Source organism: Euprymna scolopes, chromosome 14 (assembly GCF_053919585.1).
Source record: "Euprymna scolopes isolate OS-2025 chromosome 14, ASM5391958v1, whole genome shotgun sequence".
Lineage (NCBI taxonomy): Eukaryota > Metazoa > Mollusca > Cephalopoda > Sepiida > Sepiolidae > Euprymna > Euprymna scolopes.
This window is the reverse complement of record NC_136495.1, coordinates 114,028,553-114,043,582: the sequence shown is the minus strand read 5'-3', so window position 1 is coordinate 114,043,582 and position 15,030 is coordinate 114,028,553. Positions and strand designations below refer to the sequence as shown.

Sequence of the window (15,030 nt, the reverse complement as noted above, 5' to 3'; positions counted from 1 at the left end):
GTGTGTGTGTGTGTGTGTGTGCATTTATTGGTTTGCGTGTGTAAGTGTGTGCATGTGTGTGTGTATGAGTGCATGCGTGCGTGTGTATATGTACGTCTGTGTTGTTTGTGTGTGTGCATGCATGTGTGTATGTGCATGTGTGTATGTGCATGCGTGTGTGTGCATGCGCGTGTTTGTTGCATCAACCAGACTACGCTACGGTAATGCGTGGTTTGGCGGGTACAACTAGTATCAAATAAAAATAAGACTTTTAGTCCATGCAAAAATATTATATCAAAAATTTTCAGTAAAGTTAATTTAGTGAAGATTTTAAAAAAGCTTAGTTTTAAGAATTAAAAATTGATATTTCCTAGAATAAAGAGGACTTTAATGAAATAATTAAAATACTTTTTTTTCGGGCTACAAATTACGATATTGAAAATTGATATTAAATGAACTTTATCAAACCGGAAGTGAATTGTTGCAGGTGTTGTCGGCTTAGCCTTAAAGTATGATTTTTTTCCTGAGTATCCTATCTATATATGTCTTTTTCATAATATTTCAAGCCAAAAGTAAGACTTTTACTGTTATATTTCACTTGAATAATGATTAAACAAAAACTTTAAAAAGATATGATATTTTTGTAATAATTTCCCCCCCTCTATTTTTAATGTTTTATAAGACCTGCGTTTTGCGACGTCATTGTTAAATTTTCATTTTTTTAATGTTTTAGTTATTTTGTGACGTTTAAATCAAATTTCCTCGTTTTATTCAATATATACGATTTAAACCCTGATCCTTCCTCTGCAGTATAGAGTAAAAGTTACGATGAATTAATTTCATTTTACTTGTTTTTTCTTGTATTTTTTGTTACGGGTGTCGAAAATTAGTGTCATACCTAGCTTAATTCGACAATAGTATCGTTAGTTCGAGACATTAATTTTTTTTCGAGTTATATTAATTTCGGTACTCTTGCATTATTTGACCCGAATTTTGTGAATTCCCGCCAAGCATGGATCGGACAAGACCGGCAATCATCGGTGTCAGCCACGAGCGTTGTTGAAACGCTAACTCGGCTTTTTATTTTATTTAATTTTTTTTTCTGTTATGTTTTTAGTAATTTTTAAGGTGATATTAAGGAGGCGAGGATGACTTTTTATTTTCTGATTAGTTACTTATTTATTTATTAATTATTTATTTATTTTTTTCAATTGGATTTTTGGGAGTTTGATTAGCCAAAGAAAAAGCGCTATCTAAATGGAAGCAGACGACATTCGAATTAGAAGAAAGCGACTAAAACAAAAAAAAAAAAAAAAAAAAAAAAAAAAGCTGACAAATATATTTTCAAAATTCGCCAAACAGAAAGATGACAGGCAAGAAAATAAATCTATACATGTTAGAAAAAGAAATGAAAACATCGATGAAGACAATCTCATATTGTCAGGAGAAGAAATTGCTGTCCCCCCAAAATGAGGCGCATTACACAAGGATGGTTTCTCTTGGACATGTACAAATGGACAGTGCCACCAAAAGAACTTGACTAAACAACAAGTCTTTAAAAAAAAAAAAAACGGTTACAAAAGGAAAAGGTAAATATCCAGATCCGTTACTACAGAACACCGACCACTCTACTTTTGGTACTCCTGCAGTATTTTACCCACCGATTTCACGATCTTAGCCGAGCGTTGACGAACGCTTTCGGCGTTAACGCCGACGAAAGTCGAGAATTCGGAGCTACGGTGCAAGAACGCTAAAAGTATGTGAATAGCAACAACATTACAAGGAAAAGATACTACACACACACAACAAAATGGATAAAATTAATACAAAAAATTTGGATAAAATAAATCACAAACACTTACCGTAAGTTTTTTTAAAGTAAAATAAATTTATTTTGTTGAATATTTTTTTTTTTTTTTGGTTGAAAATTTAAAATTAAATGAAAAAGAAATAAAGCAAGAAAAGAGAAGCACTCCAACTTGGGCTCCCCCTCTCCTCCCCGAATGTAAACAGTAAAAGCTTTGAAAAATGTTAAATGATGTTCTAATCGGTAAATGTCGGTGCGTTACTTACGGAAAACCGTTTAACTAAACTGCAAAAGCACCTATTAAGCCACATAAGTTCTATAATTGAATCCCCCTCCCGGAAAAAAAGAATGAAAAACATAAAGATGTTTGGTGCTTATGTTTTTGTAAACCACATTAAAAACTACGTGAGACCAAAAAAAAAAAAAAGTCCCCCAGTTTGTTGTACTTTTCTTTAACTGTAAGTCATTAAAAAAATGTTAGTCCGTAATTTTTTGATTGGTACGCCATGTGAGAAGGCAGTTTGCTAGGTGAAGCAATCCGTCGTTCATGCTGCAGCGCACGCGCTTAGCGTAAACGGAAGCTGCAAAATGATGGAAAGTTATTCGTGGGTTCGGGGGTTAATACCATGCAAACGGTAAATTTGCCCCAAGTTTGACTATCAGACGTTGTCAGCGACCTCAATTACCTATATAAAAAAAACAAGTTAGAGTGGTCGGTGTTCTGTAGTAGCGGATCTGGATATTTACCAAAGAAAACAAAACAAAAAAAAAAAAAACTTGTACTTACACCTAACAATTATACGGTTAAAAAATCTTTTCTTGGAGTAAAAACAGCAACAAAAAACAAACTTTCTGTTGATAAATATTTTGCAAAAAAAAAATAAAATACTAAAATGAAATAAACATATTTTCATTTTTCAAGGTAGGTTTTTTTTTTGTTATTTTTGATTAGTTGCATTTTTTCCGTTTTTTTTTTTTTTTTTCCATTGGTCTGCGTCTGTTACGACCCTCGGCAGACACCGATAATTGCCGGTCTCGCCCGATATCCATGCTTGACGGGAATTCACGAGAATTCAGATTAAATTATGCAAGAGTACCTTAATTTCATTACCAAGTTTTTTTTGTTTTTTTTTTCGTAAGGTCCTGAAATAATATATATTTTTTTGTAATTGTTAACATTTACGATGCTTTATTATTATAAAAAAGCAAAAATAAATCCATGTGTGTTTTGTTTTTAGTACTTAAAAAGAAAAAAAAAACTTTGTTTCTTCTTCATTATTCTAGCGAAATCCGACAACTGAAAAAAAAAACAACAAAAAACCAAAAAAAAACCCCGGCTTTTCCTTAAAAACAATAACTACTTACTGTTTTTTTTTTTTTTTTTTTTTATTAATATCAACAATAAGTAATGTTTTCGGCGCTTGTTTAGGATTTGGTCTTTATCTAAGGGAGATAACTAGCAATTACTAAAGAAATAATGGCAAGATTAGAGATGCGGTCGATCAACAGGCAAAAATCACTGATCACACAAATTCTCCCAACTGATTTTGCTGCTTCTCAAACGTCAAATGATTTCTCGATCCCTCTCACCGACAAGTGACCTGTTTTTATAAGGCACGTGATCTCGCGAGACTTTGTTCACTATAAAACGTCACGGCCGCCATGATGGACTCTTTCTTTCTTTCTTGACGCGCGCGACTCACAGGACAGACAGACACACACATTTGTACGGTAAGCCATTTTCCTCACACTCCCCCCTGATCTCATGATCACAGAGATGGCAAGGAGGTGGTGATCGGCTTTGCCAGGTGTTTCTTTGAGGGGGGGGGGACGACACACGCCTCATCTTCACTTGTGCTTTCGTCTGCGGTCTGAGGGTCGAGCATCTTGGTCTCTTCATGGAGGCCACTAATCTCTATGTCTTCTAGGTGGCTACTAATCTCAGAGTCACTGACTGATGGTGGTGCTGCAATCCAAAGCGATGCCTTACTAGATTCTGACTCTGATTCGCTTGTGTCATCTAGTGATGGTTGCATTACTAACCGTATGTCTTTAACATGGTGGGGCACGCCGTCGACCTGCACTGCTTGTGGGCTGATTATTTCAGTGACTTGCCCGACTCCATACCTTGTCGTGCACTTTCCTTGCGGGTTTTTGATCCACACAACATCCCCTTTCCTCACTCTCTCTCCGGCTACTTCCAGTTCAGGCAGCGGGTTTGTCTCTATGCCCTTCATTCTGACGTGATACCTATGCAATGTATCAGCCGGCGCCGTAGAGGGCGAAATATAATCTTTCTGGGTTATAAACTGCCTCGAACACTGTGCAGCCTAATCTAGCCGCGATTGTTTTGACGGTTTGATGATTTCATTCAATGATCCCATTTCCACTAGGTACATGGGCGCATCGAAACCGCAGATGTATTCCCCAGCTGTCTGTAAACTTTCTAAACTGCTCACTGATAAATGCAACACCATTGTCAAGCAATATCTCTGTTTGAGGTCCACGTTCAAGGAAAATATTGTTTAGTTGATGGAGAATAGTGACTGTATCTTGTTGACGCAGCATATGCCATATGGCAAACCTTGATGGACCGCAATCAATGAGAGTCAGGAAATCCTTGCCATTGTAGTGAATAATGTCTATCGCTAGCTGGCTCCAGTGGCTCCTAACTTCCAACTTCCCCTTTTCCCAGTCAACGGGTGCCGAGTCAATGGACTGGCATTCCACGCAGTTTTTGACCACTTCCCTGATGTCTGTCCTTCACACTCCTGGTTCAACCAACTTAGCGAAATATAGGGTCCGCTTGACTTCAGGATGCCAGCTTTGTTGGTGGATTTTCTTAATCTGATTAGATTGACCAGGGATCATAGATACGGCACAGGGTGGTTGCGTAGGTTTAACAGTTCTTTTTATGGCATGAAGCCATCTTTGAGGTACCCTTGTTAAACAATCTGCCTTGTTTATGCTGGATCTGACCAGGGACACCTTCATTGATAGTGCATATTCATTCACCAGGCTCATGATCGTGTCAAGCCGCCGACGGATGAGCATCTCGCTCGTTGCTTTGGATTGCACTCTACCCCATCCGGTAAGAGTGTCTGAAATCCATTTATGGACGCAAGCAGAATCTGTGAATAGTCGCAGGGTGCCAAGTTTATTCCCTTGATCACTGCATCGGGTTTTGCCAGGTTTATGTGTTGGGAGTCCTTTTCTGGGTGTAACCAACAAACGTCTTCTACTACGGCTCCATCATGGACAAACGACACACCAATGGCAAGAGAGCTTGCATCAACCCATACACTATGGTCCTGGCTGTCAACACACCATCTGCTCCGTGCTGGATCTTCTTTGTGCATTCTGGTGGGGACCTCTCTGACTATTGTATTGAGAGAGGCGTCATAAATTTTGTCATCCCATCCGGTGGTTACGTCATAGGCTCTCCGTTTGATGAATGCCACTGCAATACGAAGCCAGCCACCCACAGGAAGGTGTCTAACCAACTTTCTACACAATGAAAATATGTTCCGACGCGTGAAAACACAGCGCTTACCTGGGATTTCATTACCTCGTTTCCAAAACAGGACATTATCTTATTTCCCAGACCTGCAAACCAAGCACTCTTGCACCGTCCTGTAGCCTTTCTGGTTCCTTGCTGAGAAGGCCAAATTTGTGAAAATATTCTTTTACGTGCGTTGCAGGCACAATTTTTTCATCCACATACACATCGTCAATATATGCAGATGTTGCCCACTGAATGCTCTCATCCTTAGTCAATATAGCATCAACAATCCTTTGCATAATTGATGGCGCCACATTAAGTCCAAATCCCATGTGAGTTAAGCAATACCTTTCTCCTTTGATGAGCACCATTTGATAGGACCATAGTGACTGATGCACATGTACTTGAAAGTATGCTTTACAAAGATCCAGCACAGATACATTAGATCCTGCTTGCCGTCATTCCCTCAACTTCTTGGTACATACATCCGCGTGGGCTATAAAAGGATTTACGTGCTCGTTTAGTTCCCGATAGTCGAGTACCGGCCTCACCTTCCGTTTATTATGCTGGATAACCGCCATTAACGGTATCAGACACTTTGGGGGGGGGGGGGCCAATTCCTTCTCTGGATAGGGAACTAGCCATCCAATTTTTTATCCAATTCTGTAGTTCCTTACCGTATTCTCCATGATCTCCAGGGGGAATTTTATATTCCGGAACCCTATTGTACAACTTCCCGGGTGGCTGCTCGTCCGACCATTTCCAAGAAACTGTCCAGGACCTCGTATGCTGGTCGAATTCTGCATGAAAGTCAGGCTGTTCAAGTTTCATGGATGCACACAGAGCAAGGCAGGCATTAGAGAAATGTGCCCTACCCTCACCATCAATACGGACCCCACCCAATTCTTTCATAACGTCCATTCCTAACAGCAGGTCATAACCAAGAAGGTCCCCACTCACAACCACGGCTCGTACGGTTACTGTAGGCCCATCATCGACACGTGTACGAATGACACTAACTCCACGAGATGCTAGCATGCCCCCGCCGACTGTCAGTATTAGAATCCTCTTCTTGTCCCATGCGTCACAGCATGCCTTGCACATGAGAATCTGCGTGCACCCTGGGTCTACGAGCGCAAAGCGTTCACACCTGTGCACGCGCACTCTCACTGTGGGTAGCACCCTATTTGTCAATGTCTGGGGAGAATACTGGCGCTATAGTTTACTGCCCTTGTCTGTTTCCCAGACAACTCCTTGCTATGTGACCTAGCTTGCTGCACTGGTAGCAACGCATACATCTTGGTGTTTCCTGAGCAGACGTGTCCTTTACACTGCTTCAGCTTTGGCAGCTTACGCCATCTAATGAAATAGATGCTTCTGCAGCTGCTAGTACCGGCTTCACATCTTTTTCTTTTAAAATATTGTGGGTTCTAGCCAACAATTCTTGAAGCCCAATCTCGCTGAGCCTTGACGATGCTTGTAGCAGTCAGCTGGTGTCGACGGGAGTCCTGTGAGAAAGGCACAACTTAATATGTGTTCAGTCACTCCACCAAACAGTGCAGCTAATCTCTTTAAATCCTCAAGGTAGATGCTCACCGTCTCATCCAACCCAAGCCGCCATTTGGTGAACTGCCTCCAGGTAATAAAAGGGTCCGTAGCAAAGGCTGCGTATAGTGCCTCCTTAGCCTTCTCTAGAGTTGGTTCATCCCCGAGCTGTTGATAAACGGAGTATGCCCCCTTATTTTGCAAAGCCGGCAGACAAGCACAGCTTTTTTCCACCACTCAACTACCGAGGATCTGGCAGAGGAGCCGTTGAACTCCGGGCCAAAATAGCTTGCGGTTGATTAACAGGAAAAAATCACTGCTCACACAATTCTCCCAGCTGATTTTTCCGTTTCTCAAACGTCAAACGATTTCTCGATCCTCTTCCACTGACAAGTGACCTGTTTTTATAAGGCATGCGCACGTGATCTCACGAGACTTCGTTCACTGCAAAACGTCACAGCTGCCATGATGGACTCTTTCTCTCTGTCTTTCTTGATGCGCGCGACTCACAGGACAGACAGACACAAGGACGTTTGTACGGTAGCTATTTTCCTCACAGGAGATTAAGCTGCAAAATACTCTCGATACCTATATCATATAAAAGAAACCAAATTCTCCTAATCACCGATTAAAAGTTAATCACATGATTATTGAAAATTGAATAAGGCATATGATGGAATTCATGTGGCGAAGAAGGGAAAAGGGAGTCTTTCCCTGTATAATCAAAAGCATCCGTGAACAATATTTGTTTAAAAATAAATAAAAAATCTATTTATAGTGTTTAAAATCAAAAATAAAAAGTTTATATTGTTTAAAATTATAAAAAATGGTAAATATTCAGATTACATTACAACAGAACGCCGACCACTCTAATTTGTTTTTTAGGGGTAATCGAGGTCGCTGACAAGGAATCTGATAATCAAATCCCGGGGGGAAATTTACCGTTTTCATGGTATTAACCCCTGAACCCATGAACTACTTTCTGCCATTTTACAGCTTCCATTTACGCTACGCACTTGTGCGGCAGCGTAAACAACAGCTTCACCTAGCAAACTGCCTTCTCACATGGCGTACTAATCTTACGCGGAAAATTTAAAATTAGATGAAAAAGAAATAAAGCAAGAAAAGAAAAACACTCCAAGTTGAGGGGGTGGGATGTAATTTAATTAATTTATTTTTTCCAGAACATAGAATTTTCAAATTTTCAAAAAGTACATTATAGCACTTTTTGGGTGGAAAAAATTACGGACTGACATTTTTTAATGACTTACAATTAAAGAAAAGTTCAACAAATTGGAGGGACTTTTTTTGTTTTTTTTTTGTTTTTTTTGCCTCACATAGTTTTTAATGCAGTTTACAAAAACATAAGTACCAAACATTTTTATGTTTTTCATTCTTTTTTTTTGCGGGAAGGAGATTCAATTATAGAACTTATGTGGCTTAATAGCTGCTTCTGCAGTTTAGTTAACCGTTTTTCTGTAAGGAACGCACCAACATTTACCGATTAGAACATCATTTAACATTTTTCAAAGCTTTTACTGTTTACATTCGGGGAGGAGAGGGGGGGCCCAAGTTGGAGTGCTTCTCTTTTCTTGCTTTATTTCTTTTTCATTTAATTTTAAATTTTCTGTGGAAGATTGGTATGCCATGTGAGAGGGCAGTTTGCTAGGTGAAGCCGTTGTTTATGCTGCCGCGCATGCGTAGTGTAAACAGAAACTGTAAAATGGTGGAAAATAGTTCGTGGGTTCAGGGGTTAATACCATGCAAACGTTAAATTTGCCCTGGGTTTGATTATCAGATTCCTTGTCAGTGATCTCGATTACCCCTAAAAAAATAAATTAGAGTGGTCGGTGTTCTGTTGTAACGTATCTAAATATTTACCTAAAAAACTCTATTTATATTGTTAAAAATAAAAAAGGTTTTTATTGTCTAGAATAAAAACTAAAAAAGTTCTATTTATATCGTTTAAAGTTATAAAAAGGGTAAAGCTTGCGGAGAATGCTGTTTTACAGTTGAGATTGTCGGACTGACTTACTCATTTCGGCCGTTTTGCCCTCCGGCCTTCATCAGGTGTTTTGTATCGAACTGGGGAACCGTTTGTTAGGAGTCTCGAACCCAACCCTTTATTATTATTAGTGACATATGGCCGAGTGGTCGTAGACGTTGTATCAAAGTTTACAGTTACCCAAAGCTGCTGAATTCAATCCTGAACGACGGCAGTGAAAAGTAACATTCAAAACAGGGAATCAGCAACTCTGTCCCAGAGTCTCGCTGGAGTCCGAACACGGTACCCCCGTAATAATAATAAAGGGTTGGCAAAAACGGCCGAAACGTTGTGACTATAACAACCAAGATGAGGAAGTCAGTCCGACAATCTCAATCAATGAAAACACCTCATCTCAAAAATACAGACAATTACCCGTTTTACGGTTGTTTTAAAAATGGAACAGAAATTTAAATTTTGTTCCGTTTTAATCGTTTTTTAAATTGTGCCTCCCCCAAACGAAAGTAATCGAAAGAATAACATTCAACAATCGTACTTATATATATATATATATATATATATATATATATAAAATTTTCTTAACAAAAACGAAATAATTTAATTTTTAAGCAAAAAAAGCCAATTTTTGGTATTTTTTTTTACATAAGTCCAACTCACTGTTCACATCGGAAATGTCGACTTTTCTTCGTTTTCGAGTATGCTTACAGCAAATAAACACCTCAACCTCCTCATGTTAAGAACGGCTTTCGGAATACACCCAGTGACAAGGATGGGGGTGTCTGATGAAAGAAGGAACAGAAATCAAAGTTAATATCTTACCCAGCCTAATATCACAAGTGCATTTAGGAAGTTTTATTACCACACAAGCCGAAAGGCCCAACATATAAAATCAACAGTAGGTTCTTTGATATGACAGGGGCGTGTTCGAAATGAATGTTTCTGTTTAGAGCACAATTGAAGCATGTAACTTGACTTTTTAAACTTTTATTCAAGCTATTATAGCTAAAAAAAATAATTTCATAAAATCAACAGTATGTTCTCTACAGTGCAATGTAGACTACAATGTATTGTAAACTGTCACTGCAAGAAGCATGTGAAGCTTCCTCCCAGTGCACCATGTGGGGCCCACAACTAGAGCAAACAATCAATTTATTTTCTAATTAGAAAATGTCTTATTTTAAGTATTTCTCATTTGCTAACGAGGACCGAATCAAAGCAACATTTTTCTTTTTGCTGAAGAGACAATGGTACTCTTGCAGAATTTGATCTGGATTCTCGGGATTTCCTGTCAATCATGATTCGGGCTCGACCGGCAATCACTGGAATAAGCTGATTGAAATAATAAACGCAGATGAAGTTCAAAACAAACAAGCCGGAAATAAATAGATAAATAAATAAAAATACAAGTAAAAAATAATAACCTACTGTACATTTACTATATATATATATATATATATATATATATATATATATATATATATATATATATATGTATATATATTAGCAGAAGTACCCGTCGTTGACTGGGTTCAAAAACAGCCTACAGAAAATGGACTGTGATTGATGAAAGTATGATAGGTTATGAAAAGGAGGGGGTTGTAGAGAGATAGGTTTTGATACTCAAAAATTTTACCCTAAGCAAAATATGATGAAAGTAAAGATAATTTTTGCGAAAATATATTTTTTTATATCAACTTTGTTTCCATTCGTAGCCAAGAGTGACCAACAAAATGATGTTTCCTTACAAAGAGAAAATTTTATATATATAATAATATAAATATACAAGAAATAAATGTTACCATAGTCAAAGTTACTTTTATGGTAGAAAAGTTCATTGGTTTGTATTTTTAAGTAGTTTGTAGAAAAGTTTTTTTTTTTAATTCACGAACCGGTTTAAAAAAAAAATCAAAATGGCAGCGACTTTGAAATGGAGAGCCCCGTTTTCAATTTGAAGGAGGGGCACCTGTTAACAATTTAAGAGAGTTCCGTCAACATAAGGAATATTTATAAACATATTTTAATGTTTTCCGTTATTTTGTGCTTGCGGAATATTCGATTATGGCATGTGTAGTTTATATAAAAATTCATTTAAGTAGTTATCGCCTCAAATTTCGTTTTAATTTCGGTTTGCTGAAATTATTTCAAGTAAAGAGCATTAAAAACTATTTCAAAACAAACAAAAAACATGAACTGAACTTTTATTGACTATGGTAACATTTATTTCTTATATATTTATTTTTTCGGGTAGTCGTTTGTTGATTTTTCTGCTAAACACTCTTACTAAATATCAACGAAATATTGAAAAAGAAATAAACAGAAACAGTTTTGAAAAATAATGAAGCTTTACTTACTTTAGTAAAATAATCCGAAACAGCAAAATGGAATATTAAAAAAGTAAACACGTAATTACTTTAGTTTTTTTAAAGCAAAGAATCGATATAAATATGAATAAGAAGAAAATGGCGCCCTTTTCAAGCAGAACAGCTTCGTTTCAGTTTTACAGTATTGAATGGTGTAGTATTGCGCTATCGGATTCAGGGTTGTACTATTGTAATGTAAAGAACACGCAGAAAGGGTTGTAATCAACTGAATTCCTTGTAGTGCACTGACAAAAAAAAAAGCTTAAACAGATATATGAATAAAAATAAAAAGGTTATGTAAATGTTTTTAAAAAGACACGTAATCATGTGAGCAGGATTTTTTCCTTCTTTTGACATGATAACAAGTAACGTTTTTATTTTTTATTATTTATCTATTTTCGAAAGAGTGCCACGTGCAAGTGGAGAAGGAAAAAAACAGAAATATGCAAAATTTGTGTCGAGAATTGTCTAAAGTTCCGAGCTTTTTTTTGGCTTTCACTTTAATAAGAACGTGAATATATGAGGTGAATTTATTCGACACAATATGATTCAATTCAAAAAAATAAATAAAAGCTTATGTGAATTAAGATTAAAGTTAAGGTATTATTGTGGACCCTCACCCCTTTTAAAAAACCTTGTTAAACTTTGTGACATATTTCCATTCTCTGGAGGTCAGGCGCGAACGGACACTCAATAATTTTATTATACCATATTTCTTCAAACTGAAACATAATTATCAAAGTATACTTACGCAAATAGATATGAAAAGTCTTTTTTAAAGTTTGTGCCATATTTCCATGGAGTACAGGCACAAACGCAAACCCCACAATTTTATTATACCATCCCTATTTAAGTTGAAACATACTTATCAAAGTATTCTTATGTACATCTATATCAAAAACCCTTGTAAACGTTTTTTTTTCATTTTTTATTTCCATACTTTGGGGGCCAGGCGCAAACCACAATTTTTATGAACCACCGTTCTGCCAGATCAAACATACCAATTCCTGGTCCTCGATACATCTTCTATCATTATATGTAATCAGTTTTTTAAAATAGTCAACCATATAGGAGCCTATTCGTGACCACACACACACACACAAACACACACAGACGTTCAACTTTAAATATATATATATATATATATATATATATATATATATATATATATATTGCTCAAGAACAGTTGCATTTTGTATGGTTTATAAACTGTTATTTATTTTTTCGAAACCATAAATTGTTAGGTGAAAGTGCAGCTTTTTTCTTTTCTTCCTTTCCTTTTTTTTTTTTTTCAAGAAACTTACAGCGATTGTCATTTGAGCCCGGGTCAAATTCCGCAAGAGTACTCTCTTTTCTTATAAAAAAAAACTTCTGTTGACAAAAAAAAAAAAAAAGAAAAGAACTTTACTACAGATTTTCGATTTAAGAAACATCAATCTTTTCTTGAAAAAAAAAAAATAAAAAAAAGGAAAAGAAAAACAACTTCGGTTAAAAAAAAATTTGCAAAAAAAAAAAAAAATAATAACTGTTAATAAACAATACAAAATGCAACTTTTTTTTAACAAAAAAAAATATATATTCATTAAATTTTCGGTAGGTTTTTATTTTTTATTTGTTGTAATTTTATTTTTTTTATGGTTTGTTTATTTTGAAAAAAAAAATACCCCACCTCACCCAAAAATAATTTTTAAATTACATTTTTTTAATACAAAAAACAAAACTAAACAAAGCAAATGACGAGGTACTTCTCCATGACAGTGACATGAGACGAATGTGTGTATTTTAGTTTCAAGAACGGCCGACAGATGTCACTTGTCAGCCACAGAACAGGGGTCAATAACTGTTCCTTTTCTAAAAGTGTGTGCAAACTAAAATTATATTTTGCTACATTTTTATATAATTTTTCTGTACAAAAAACAAATTATTCTTAAAACCTCTATAAACGTTTCATGTTTTTTAAATTATATTTTGCTACAAACTAAAATTATATTTTAATGCATTAAATCACTCATTGAAAAGAAATTATATTAATACATTAAAATTATATTTTGATAGATTTTTTTATTCAATAAATGTTTCGATTTTTCATACATTCTTGTGCTATTTATTTTGTTATATATTTTTGCATTATCGTAAACACATGTTTATATTTGAGGTTCACGTAATGGCCACTAGACGGCAATTCTCTTTCAAAGAACAGGGGTCGATAACTCGTCTCTGTTGCTAATATGTCACTGTCATGCAGAAGTGCCAATGTCGATTTAAGGTTTTAACTTTTGAACAACGCTCGACTTGATCCGGTGATTGCAGGTCGAGCCTGAGCCATGATTGATAGAAATTCCGAAGCTCCGGGTCAAATTCTGCAAGTAAATGAACAGTATTTTTTATAATTGCAAAATATTTCATTTAATTAAGTAGTTATCATCTTAAAAAATTGAAATTTGAGAATTGTTTTAGTTTTAAATTTCTCTATTAAATATAGAAACGTTTATCATAAACAAAATTTTTTTGTTTTTTTTTTGGAAGTAGGTAAACATTTTTCATTGGCTAATCCAAAAACAACTTCATCATTGGCTGTTGGAAAGGTGAACTTTATAATTTATATAAAAATCTTTCTTTTCAGCGTTTTTGTTATTATATATTAGATTTCTATAAAATAATGAAGTTTCTTCGTATATATATATATATATATATATATATATATATATATATATATATATATATATATATATATATAAATAAAGAATTTGTTTCCTTGTTCTACTGATCATTTCAGCGTCCTAAATCGTCATGAATTATCTACAACAAAACATTATTTCCTTAGTAAATGCTAGTTATCTCCCTTAGATAAAAACCAAATCCCAAACAAGCACCACGTTATCTACCTAATTGTCATGTTTATTTTTTTATTCCATTTTCACCACAAACAAGGCACAGTGCCACTTTGATGTAAGGGGCTACTATCAGGGAGATAAGTTGCAGGGATACTATGTAGGGAGTTGAGTAACAAGATGTCTGTTCACATTACACTTGAACTTCTGCATGTCAGTACAGTTGGGAAAGCAGGAACCCAGAAGGGAGTTCCAAAGTCTTGCAGTTCTGAGGAAGAAAATAGAAGACTTTCTTACATCTAGGGATCTCTACTGTGTAGGGGTGGGACTTGGCTGCTTATCGAGTTTGTTGGGGATAGTTACGGTGAGGGGGGTACAAGGGCTTGTAGTTCGTCAGAGCATCCACTAATAAAATTCTTGTAGAACAGGCAGAGGGATGCAATATTTCATCGATGATACTGAAGCTTAGATGACAGTTCAGGACCTATCAGGTGTGTGACTCTTTTGGACCCTGTCTAGGAGTGAGAGACTAGTAGCAGATGCACCAGCTCAAATATGACAACAATACTCCATACATGCGCGAATGGTGGCCTTGTAGAGGTACAGGATACTTTCAGGTGTAAGAAACTTTCTAGCATGGCATAGAGAGGCCATCTTCCTCACAGTAGCCCTGGCAATGCTCTCAATATTCCAACTCATGTTCCCTGTGAACGTTAAGTTTGAAAAAAGTACTTTTAGGTAATGTATCTTTAGCCATAGCTATTCGTGATTGAGAAGGTTTCTTGCAACTATTGAAAGAAACAAGCTTAGTTTTGGCAGCATTGAAAGTGACCATCCATTTTTGTCCGCTTTCTACTGAAAACCGGAGGTCTTCCTCTAGTGTTTCTACCATTTCCTTAGATATGTGTTCATTTGTTTTCCCCTTGTGCCTGTCATAGAGCATGGTGTCATCAGCAAATGTACCTATCTAAGAGACAATTTTATCAGGGAGGTCATTTAAG

General features: G+C 36.1%; 1 protein-coding gene across 1 annotated transcript in view; it reads left to right on the top strand.

Moving 5' to 3' along the window:
* The first annotated feature begins 457 nt into the window (after nt 1–457).
* The window catches only part of LOC145293227 (1,4-alpha-glucan-branching enzyme-like), a 136,825-nt gene continuing 122,252 nt past the window's right edge, over nt 458–15,030 (top strand). Inside the window, exon 1 of the mRNA XM_080139773.1 lies at nt 458–551. Within this exon, the coding sequence (XP_079995899.1) occupies nt 491–551 (61 nt within the window). The 5' untranslated portion in view covers nt 458–490. The remainder of the gene's footprint in view (nt 552–15,030) is intronic.